Here is an 11,070-nt window from a genome sequence, read left to right as displayed (position 1 = left end):
TGGCAATACTGATTTCCGTATCTAAAAGCCTCGTTGAAAATACTCATCAGAGAATGTTTATTTATCTTCAGTTCTTTTGCTACATTCACAACTACCTCAGTGAAAACTGCTTTTCTTTCTCATCACTGGCAATGAAACCACGGAGAGAACCTTTGTAAGAACTGCCCTGTGATGCTCTTTTTTTCCATCCAGAGCAAGTCATCTTTCTCCCAAGTGAAACATTAGAAGGCGATACGAGTAACTAGAGGGCCATCATCCAGGCTCATGGCTGGGTCCTTTCTTCCCCGCAACAAGCACTTGAGAGCTATCCAAGCCTATGTCAGACAGGAATGCAGGAGGAGTTTATCTGTCACTAAATGGGGAAGCAATTCGCCATTACTTCTGATTGTTCATAAACCTAGGCTAGTCACTTCTTTGGAAGAGCTGTTTTTGTGTCCAGATCTCTTTGCAGTCGTATTAATTTGTCAGACAGCTTAAGAAAGCAATACTTTCCCATTCGAGGTGTCAGCTTTCTAGGTTTGATTTTTCTCAGCTTCACTGAACTCGGTGCTCTCAATAACAGTATCAGAGATGATTCAGATTTCTTGCCATTAGCAAAAATATAGCATTTTAACAGGCTTTCATTGAATTCTTTGTTTTTCATCATCTCCTGCCTAACATTTCTCTTAACAAAACTACTCTCTCCAATTACCTTCAGGGAAGAACCTAAACTACCTATCAAGGACATATAAAGCCATTAAAGACATGAATGATGAAGCCAAGCATAGGGTGTAACTTGATCAGAATAAACAAGATTAACAAAGTATGCATGGCACAGCTTGCACTAATTTGAGAGTTAAGAGAAGTGGAAAATAAGTAGGTTCCTGAGAAGGACTAAAGGATAAATAAAAAAGAATAGGGCTATAGACAGCTGCAATTCTCATTTTCCTTATGCTGTCTGTGCACTTCAATTCCTGCAAGAATTTACACTTAGTTCTCACGTTCACACAACACCAAATGGATATGAGTTGTATTTTGTCATCCCCATACTCATCTACTCTCCTTTTTGATCAATTCCTACCCAATATTCAATATCCACAGCTATTTTTGTCACTACTAAGTTTGTCCTAGAGACTAATGCTCCAGGCAACTTATACAAATATTGGCAGAAAAGAATCATATCCTTCCTGCAACCGAAATGCAAAACAGGTAACCACATAATGAGTTGTTATACAAATACCAGTTTACATCTGCATATGAAAACAGGAAAGAGATATCATGCATTTTGCTGCAGGAGGGATCTACAGGAAATGCCAGAGCAGCAGCCCAGCTCCTGCAAGAAGCGTGCACCAAACGCAGCTGCTGAGTGTTAGAAGTTCATTATATTACATGAAGGTGTAGGGATTAAATAATGTGATTAGCTTTATTCTTGTATTTATTATCTGCAGCTACATGCATGTTAAAAAATCATTATTCACATATATTTATTACAGCCAAATATTCTGGCTAAATAAACTCTTTTCCAAGAACACGTACTTCCCCCATGTTTCCAAAATGCACCTGGCTCAAAATCACATACAAAATGGTTAGGTTGCCAATACACAGCTGTGCTCTAACTTTTCTTCATGAGAGATGAGAGCAGTGCAGATATGGTTTGACTGAAGTCAATGAGTTGGTGGGGTTTGTTTTGTTGTGGTTTTTATTTTGACTGGATAAACTTGTTCTTTTGTCTTTACTCACCATTTTAATCTTGGAGTTTCATTTGTTCCCTGAAATTCTGTTGTGGGATACAGACAAGCATCTTTCAGATACCTAGACAAGGGTACAAGATGGATCCACACTCTCCTTTTAGCAGTCACAAATGCCTTTCTGGCACTATGCCCCCACAGTTCAAATGACCTTTGCATTTTGCGAGCTCTTGTGAAAGGCACACACAAAGAACTTGCATGTTCCTGAGCTCCATGCTACAGAGGCTTCCTAAGCGACTGCACGTAAGGAGCTGGTAAAAATAAACTGTGAAAGACACAGGAGAATGCCAGTGAGCCCTCCACCCCCCTTTTCACCCAGAGCTGAGGTGTCACAACATCTTCTGTTTCCACAAAGCTGCCCATACGGAACTCCTCTGCCGGAATCCTGAAGGGGGGATTCTCTCCCTCACTCACTCAGGGCACAGCCCAAAGCATTTGACACAGAGATTTTTTTGTCTACAATGTCTTCCAAGTGACAGAAACTTTCATAAATTGAAGTGAGCTATGAAATTAGAAAATGCATCTCTTCACATCCATTTGAAAATACAGATTGAAAATATCAAACACACTTACTTATTGATCTTCTTTAGTTATCTTTGAACTACTGAAAATTTCTTCAGTGAACTGAGAAGGCACGTCCCTAACCAACTGTGTGACTGTTCAATAAAATACTGCATCAATTGTAGGACAGAAGAAATTATCATTGTGAAAAGCACACAATTAAGACATAAGAATTCTAATCCAATACCTCACAAAGCCATCATGTATCTCCAGAGCCATTGCTCAGCACGAGAAATTTACATTAAGATGGATATGACAAATATAAACTTAAAAGAACTGAAGGGCTCAGTTAAGAACTATGAAAAGGAATTGTCTTTATTAGCAATGAGAGGAAAACGTGCCCCAGAGGAACTTAGAAGCTCTTGTTCTCAAACTCAGTCCTCTCTTTCAAGAAGATTTAGATAATCTAGAATTTAGAAAATCTATGAAGAGAAAGAAATCGACTCATCCCATCTGTGCTACATTTATAATGTAGAACTATTGCTAAACGTATTTTTCTCCACATGAGAAAGCAAACAAACAGAAATTCAGAAATGCTATTTCCTTTTCTTTTACAGTAATTTACTTCCTCAGCTAAAAGGAAGTGTGTTACTCTACAAAAGGAAACCCCAGAGCATCCTCAGAGCTACTTATGCACAAAATCTCCAAAGGTGTGCCTGTTGATCAATTAACATTGTGTTTCAGAATACAGGTTAAAACTGTAGCCTGCAAGGGTTGCTCACTATCATCGTACATTTAAGTCTTTTCTTTCTTTCTTATTTCCCCTACCTTACATATATCAATTAGATGACCTGGTCCTGAATCCCTCAAGTCTATGGAAAACATAACATGCATTTACTGTTTAAAGTGGAGTAATGTCCACGTCAGTTATTCTGCAGATAAGAAAGCAAAAAATTTAATTTAAAATTGTTCTTCAGTACCTCGCTAAAACATACTGTACTGTCCCATGTAAAGAAAGCGTAAGTGTTTAAGACAGGAATATATATGAAAAAAAGAGAGAGTATCATGTGAAAGAACCCCAAAACAACCCAATTATTCAGACCTCTGTGAAGGGGAGAGTGGCTGTAAAGTCAGACTGAATCAGTTTAACTGCCCAATAGAACTGTTGCGTGCTGTTTTCTTCCTTAGTATGGTTAAGGTGGGGCACTCGGCATTTGGCAACAGATCCTGCAGATAAGTGCGGCTGTTCTGCTCTGGAAACCGGGACAGGGGGATCTGAAAGCAGTGGAAGAATACTGGGTCTGTTCCTGAGCAAAACAGAAAGCCACAGCATATGAGTAATCCTATCTTTAGTCATCAAAATATGTATTCAAGTGCTCCTCTGAATGATGATGGGATTACTCACATGGGTAAGGTTGAAAGCACATACTTTTGCTGAACAAATTATATCTTGATAGAAGCTATAGTAAGCCATGCAGTTTTCTTCAGAAATTTTCTCTGCAAATACTGGGACACCCACATAACTGAAGGGAGAACAAAGACCTCTTTAATTACTGCACAGAAACACCCTAAACTTAAACTTACTGATTTTTGCTTGGCTTCATAGCACATTAGTTGTCACATAAGACATGACTAAATCCTATGTCTAGAACCAAAGTGCTACTTGGCACTCTAGGATAGTGCAGTGAGGAAGAAAGAATATTTCATAGAGGGATATAAACAATTACTCTGTTTTCAGAATTCACTAAAACATGCAGATATAACAGAAAAAAATATGACAAATAAACTATACAGTGTATTGAATATTTATCTACAATAATTTAGATGTCTGGTTTTGGGATACGTATCAAAGAAGTGAACATGGAAAGACTTGTTTTGATGAGGTTGTGTCAGCCTGTGAGTAGGTGCCTCAGGTGAGAAGAACTGTGATTTCACACTATGGGTGGCAGGGTTCACACAACCCAGGCAAAAGATGTGCAGAAGCTTCCAATGCCAGCCTACTCAAACAAGGGTGGCTAAAAGGATACAGACTCACAGGCAAGGAAGAAACCTCTGGGACTGGAGGTAGAATGCAACAAAAGAGAGCTGGGACAGAAGGCCACTAACGAGCAGCTAGAATTATGTTTTCCTATCTATGAGTTTTCTATGGTCCACAATCATAAGGCACACTCACTGCACCAATAAATGAGTATTGATGATGCTCACGCAAGATCTAAAAGACACTGATAAAGACTTTGACTGAAAATACCAGAATAGCTGGTAACTCACTGTCCTCTAGATATCACATGTAAGGAAAAAATGGAGCTACAGAGCCCACATGAGTCTATGGAGTCTGATACAATTGGTGTGTAGATACCATGCCTACAAATCTTTCTTTAATAACTAAGACCACTGCTGCAGAGAGCCTGAATAAGGCCCATGTACCACTTGTTTTGTTCCTCTGAGGACTAAAAAGGGCTCAGCCTCCACAGAAGAGTTAGGCAAATCTGCTGGTGTTGCTCTGAAGCATTAGGCAAATCTGAGACATAATCTGAGCTGAAACAAGTGAGAAGGGGTGCACTGAAATAATGGTCTGGAATGAAAAAGACTTTCAAAGACATAAGGCAGTTTTCTTTAAAAAAGAGCTTACTAAGACAGCAGCAGATCCAGTGAGCTTTTTTTTTTTTTCCTAAGCTACTAATAAAAATACATTTACCGTTCAACAGAATGAATAGTACACAAACTATTTGCACATTTTGCAAAATTAATATTATTTGTTCAGTCAGAAGCCATTCCACACAATCCTTTTGTTAGAAATGACAGCTTTTCTGGAAGCAGTTTTGCAAAAAAAATAAAAATAAAAAATAGTAGTTTAAGTAATTATTAGTATGACCTGATGAAACGTTAAGGCTTCTCTCTTGAATTATAATGGTGAGTTTGACTTCACTACGTATTGAATTCTCATGTCTGTAACTGACAGCTGCAAAAGACAAGGCACGTTGTGGTGGGTTTACAAGTCTAACCACAGAAAACCCTCAGTAAGAATTGGCACTTTTTTATACATATGTAATCAGGTAGGTTACAAAATTAAAGTAATCACTCCAACTCTTCACAGCGAGTCAGACAGGTTTCCTAAAGGCAAAATAAGCTTGAGAAGGGATCTAGAAATCTCATCCAATTTTCTGCAGTACCCCAGTCAAGTTGAAAAGGTTACATACAAATGCTCTGTCAAAAAGGCAAGTTGTGTTACAAATTAAAAGGCACAGATATTATAGAACAGTCTTCTCGTGAATAAAATGACCTATAAATTATATAATTGCTAAAACTGGGAGCAGCCATTTTGCTCTTGCTTTATTTCTCAGTGCGGACTGCTTCTTGACCAAACATCTCTATCTTTTCTAATGCTGCACCACTGTTTGCCGGAGGAGTCTTTCCTGAGCAGTTTTCCTTCTTTCTTCCCATTTCCGTAGCTTCCTCCAAAGTATTAGTCAAAGGTTTTCCAAGTGTCTCCGGAAGCATTAATGTTAATATTCCACTCAGAAGAGCCATGATTCCAACAAGCAACTAGAAGAAATAAAAAGCATTTGTAAGGGTAAAAATGTTTTTCAAGGTATGCAAAGAGAGTACGCTGCCTTCATAGTACACTTGAAATAAAATTCAAGGACCAGGACCATGCTGGATAGATGCAGAGGAACACACACGCTCCATGAGCATCTCTTCTTTCCCTTTATTTCTGTGCTTTGCTCAGTGTGAACAGTTTCCACTTTCCTCCTTTGAAGTACAGAACAGGCATTAAAACCTTGACATTCTTCCAATGTTAGGTTATAAATAATCCAAATCTCTCTTGATTTAAATGCTTCTGCACAGTACATCATGCCTGGCCTCAGTGTTTTTCCATTTCACGACTGTGTTCTTTGATACTGTATTATCTTTATCTGGCCCTGTGCTGATTCTCAGGTTTGTCCTGTTTGTTTAATACTTGCCCTACAAGAGTGAGAAGGGACGCTTAGAACTACAACACCTTTGTTCCTCACACAGAGCTGGAGACAAGAATTGGCCCACTACCATCTGCATCTAAGTGAGACTTTCTCCTCAAGTCAGAAAGAAGCTTTAAAACTGGAGTTCTCCACTGTGACCTTGAACAGAGCTGTTTTCATGCAAATGCACTCTGCTTCTTTTCCTTCCTCTAGTCTCAAGCAGCTACTTGAGAAGCAAAGTTCATATGGTTGCACACACTCTTCTTTCTTCAAAATACTGTTTAATAGGACAAGCAACAGTGAAAATGAAATACTCAATCCCTCACCATGAGAAATTACACAAAAATAAATAAATCCTAGCAGTAGTAGGACCAGAGGAAATGGTACTGCATGACAAGAATACAAAGCATCTGAAAAGTCAACTGAAGCAGAGAACACACTCACTTCTGAGCACAAAACTCTGCTATTAGAAGTTATTTTCTGTCACGGCAAGACAGGATGAATTGCAAAATGGCAGCTATTCCATACTGACCTTTCTTCTGCGTTTTCTTAGGCTATCATACATTTATAATCGAGGATACTGAGGACACTGAAGCTTAAAGACTACTAATTTCTTTGGATATTTCTCCATACATTCAGAGTTCATGAGAACAGGGTCACTAATGATGTCTGACAGCAAGGTTAAAGCGACACTGTGCTTTGAAGATGTATGGCTTCTCTGTTTCATATGGTCTTTCAGACACTTCCAGTTTTTCCCTTCCTTGTGAATCTACCTCTTATGCCCTGTGAACTCCCACTGTCCTGGATAACTGCACAACACCACCTTTCCTGCCTTTAATCTCAGCTTTCTACTCTATTCCATCACTGTATCTCTTTTTTTCAGTGTGAAAGCAGCTGCACCCCAGGCTAAGTCCTCGTGTTTCCCTTCAACCTCACTCTACAAGGCACTTTCCAGTGCTTCCTATGAAAGACAGAATATGAAACAATTAAATCACAGCATATTTATGAAGTGACTTTTCAAACATCTTCTCCTCCTCCCCCAGGGACAGTATCCAAACTTATCAGTGAAGTTGCATTCATTCAAAACAAGTCTTCAGCAAACTTGACATCCTTCCTCATGTGGATGTGGATCTGACAGGATCAAACCCTTTGTGCTATCCAAACACTCACAGTATGTGTATATTATGCCTGTGTGTAACACTGTCCATATGTAATTCAGCATCAGAAAATGTTTTCCTGACACAGCCAATGAGTTCAGTGTTTATGGATTGAAGTGTACTGCTGTACAAAATATTTAAGTATGTTTAAGCTCCACCAAAATTAATATGGCAGCTGTGTATGTTTAAGTCACGGCTCCTCATTTGATATCTGACTTCCAGCTTAGTCAAACTCTCAAACTATTCCCAGCACTTCATTGCATCCAGCAGTGTCTAACTGCTACCATGAATAGCTTCAAAAAAGATGTGCCACCATTTGATTTGTTTTTAAGTTTTCCTCACTACTTGAAGCAACAAATTTAATTTCACACTGGTATAAGGCTGGGAGATAGTAGACTTGTACTAGAAAAAGTATTTGCATTAAGTATCCCTACAAAATAACACCTTTACTTTTGAGAATCATTCTTCTAGTCTGCCGATCAAATATGTTTATATCTGATTGCTTGGAACCAGTCTAAAAATGTAATCTTATTTGCAAAATCCCTAACTCAACTATAATGCAAAATGTTTAAAACACAGGATTTTCATTCATTTCACTTCACTGACCTCAGTGGAGTTATTTGTGTTTGTACTCTGTGATATATTTGACAGAAAAATCAAGGTCCTGTTAAAGGGCTAATGGAACGTAAATCTGAAACACTGAGAAACACAAATAGGATATACATGGAGCAGCACCTTTATTATTACTCTTATTGAAAGCTGTCACATACAAACCACATTTAGCAAGTTACTCAGAATTTATAGGCGTTCAAATGAGCTGTTTGCATTGCTCACAGGTGGTATAACTGTACGTGAGGCAGACTGTCAAACAAATAGCAGTATTAACTGCTTGACAGTGTGTGGTGTATTGTATACAATAGGTCAACGTGATATACATCAGTTTACTCAGAAATGTAATCCATTTAATTTCACTTTCATTCCAAAACACTTACTTTACCTAAGTCTTGGCAAGCTATGCTCCGCACTAAGACAAGCCTATTTAATAAACTGACAGTTGCTTTATAGCAGGAGCTAATAATGAAAACACATTCACAGTTAAATACTACACAGCTCCACAAATACTACAGGGAATTCTGCACACTGAGAGTTGCTCAAAGCTTAAATAATTCCTCTGTTTACATTGCTATTTGCAGTTCTCCAGAGTACCTGAGTTGTACTATCATCTGTGGTTTGACTGCAGCACTTCTGCACTGATAAAGCTTATCTCAGCTAGTAAAAGCAAAACACTGACCAGAGAAAGAGAATGTTCCCTCGTGGCCGCTCTGTTGCGCAAATGTTGTTTTCAGTGTCTTTTCTGAGATGCTCTATTGGTTAATATGGGGTCATTATTAAGAAAGAAAACAGCTTTTAGGAGCATGGGGGAATAATTTATTTTGAGGTCTGCTTCCTCCATTTGTTTTCATTCAAAACAATTGAATGTAAATAATTTAGATCATGAAAAAATTCCCAAGAACTCTCTCAGACCCATCTCTAGTGTCTAGAATTTAAGGGTTTTTTGTTGTTGTTGCAGAATCAAAAGGACACAACGGCATTTTTGCAAGGAATTCCAGTGTCGTAGAGAAAATTAGAGTAAGAATCTAGCTCAAAGGCACATCCCATTATATTTTTACCTTCTGACATATATAGTTAACATATAACATTGCTGTGCTAGAAACAAGAAATTCTAAGGGGTTTTGAAACTCTTTTTAAATTGTTAATAAGCAGTTGTCCACTTATATGCTTAATTTCTAAGCAGCAAATACTTAAGAGGAACATAATCAAGAAATACACTTGATCATCTTAAAGGTCATTTCCAATGTGAGCAATTCTATGATTCAATGATCATTAAAAAAAACAGAAGAATAGTATAAATAATAGAAAAATAGAATAATATTATTAATATTATTCTAGTCTTAAAATTTAGAACAAGAATGGTTCATTCAATTCTTTTCAAAAGGAAAGTTCAACTTGCAGTTCCTGAAAAGACAAGTGAAACGCACACACACATCTTTTCAGAACCTGAAACATTTACCATTGAAGTAAATACTTACAAGTGGCAAGAAAATCCAAACACTTCTCAGATACACACAGAAAGGAGCGACCACACTGCCTACACGGCACATCATGCTCCCACTTCCAACAGCAAGAGATCTACAAATAAAACAAATATTCTGATAAGAATTCTAGCAAATAAAGCAATTAGAAATTGTAACAGCCATAGGATGAGTTGAAATTACACTAGAAAGCTATTGCCTCAGCAATGTAAATTTATGTTTTAGTGTAATTCAGCTACTTCTAAAATGAAGACTAAAAATAAGATCGGTGTTCAGCATGTACTACAGTGTGAAGGACTGGGGCTTTTGAGAAAGGCATATGTAACATGCAGGAAAGTACTGGATATTCTTTTAGTTCCTCAGTGAAACCAATCAATGGCCAAAGAAATGAGCAGCCAAACACTAGACAACTCTGAGCAGCAGGGCTACTCATCCTATCCTGTCTTTTAGACCAATGTTGCTAATGTGAAGAACTGCTGGCTCTGGCCCAACAGCATAAAAAAGAAAAGGAAATCACAACAAAACAATGAAAAATACCCCCCGGCAAAAATTCTTACCTTACAATTGTTGGGTACAGTTCTGCTGTGTAGAGGTATATAAGGCCAAATGCCACACCTATGGAAAATTTTCCAGCCATATTTGCCAATATAATTAACACATTAAAATCCTATGGAAAAAGATCACAAATAAATAAATTAACAGAAAGCATCACTGTTCCAAACTTAAATTAAATCCATGACTCTTCTTTAAACACAAAGCAGTATTTATTACTTGTTTTTTCTTTAAAGCACATAAAGTGTCCACAAAACTTTTTACCAGTCCTGGTTCTCTGAAGCCCTGGGAACATTTTAAATCTGACTCCAGCAACAGTACTGTGAAGTCTGTACTCAAAATACAGAAATCTGTCCTTGATTGGCAGCTGCATTTTAAAAGCATATGACTTGGGAAGATCAGCTGCATCTACAGACTTCAGGATCGATAAAATCAATGTCTACTGTAGGAACACTTTCAACAATATATGACTAACCTGAGGTATGAACATAATTAAAACACAGATCAGTGCACTTAAAATAAGGAACGGAATGAGTGTGTTTCTCCTTCCCAGTTTGTCCATCCCAATGCAAGCAATGATATAGCAAGGCAACTCCACAGCACCTGTCAGTATGAAATTATTTTGTTTTAAATCATGATTACACATATCCATCTTATAACTCTAGCTTCCTCTTTATGGGGATTCATTTAATCTAGGAAGTTAGCTTGATTGTACATGTCACGAATATTTGAAATCTAGAGACAACTGTTGTGTTAGGCTTATTCATTTGGTCACCCAAATGGCAACAGATGATGGAAAACATAGGCTAAATGGGGGATGGAGGAGTACAAGCAGAACAGGTTTTACAGCACAGAGCAGCTCCAAGTCTCTTTGGGGTGGAAAATTACAGAAAACAGCAAGGCTTGCTTTAAAGAGAGGGCAGCTGCTTACAACAACCCACTTGGGTAGATGTTATCTTCCTAACGTCTCTTTCCAGAGAAAAACCTAACGTAGCCATATAGGACCAGTATTTGGCAAGAACTTTTCACAAACCCTGTTTAAACATGGTTTGCCCCCAGATAAATCATACTGATCCTAAGCCAT

The 11,070-nt window shown here is 37.9% G+C and overlaps 1 protein-coding gene across 1 annotated transcript in view; it reads right to left on the bottom strand.

Moving 5' to 3' along the window:
• Positions 1 to 1,377: 1,377 nt before the first annotated feature.
• Positions 1,378 to 11,070, bottom strand: part of SLC22A16 (solute carrier family 22 member 16) — a 28,245-nt gene continuing 18,552 nt past the window's right edge. Inside the window, exons 5-8 of the mRNA XM_015858761.2 lie at positions 10,462 to 10,589; positions 9,992 to 10,101; positions 9,432 to 9,531; positions 1,378 to 5,771 (exon numbers count right to left, since the gene is read on the bottom strand). Of these exons, the coding sequence (XP_015714247.1) occupies positions 5,559 to 5,771; positions 9,432 to 9,531; positions 9,992 to 10,101; positions 10,462 to 10,589 (551 nt within the window). The 3' untranslated portion in view covers positions 1,378 to 5,558. The remainder of the gene's footprint in view (positions 5,772 to 9,431; positions 9,532 to 9,991; positions 10,102 to 10,461; positions 10,590 to 11,070) is intronic.

Source organism: Coturnix japonica, chromosome 3, assembly GCF_001577835.2.
Source record: "Coturnix japonica isolate 7356 chromosome 3, Coturnix japonica 2.1, whole genome shotgun sequence".
Classification (NCBI taxonomy): Eukaryota; Metazoa; Chordata; class Aves; order Galliformes; family Phasianidae; genus Coturnix; species Coturnix japonica.
This window is presented reverse-complemented; position numbering and strand designations above follow the sequence as displayed.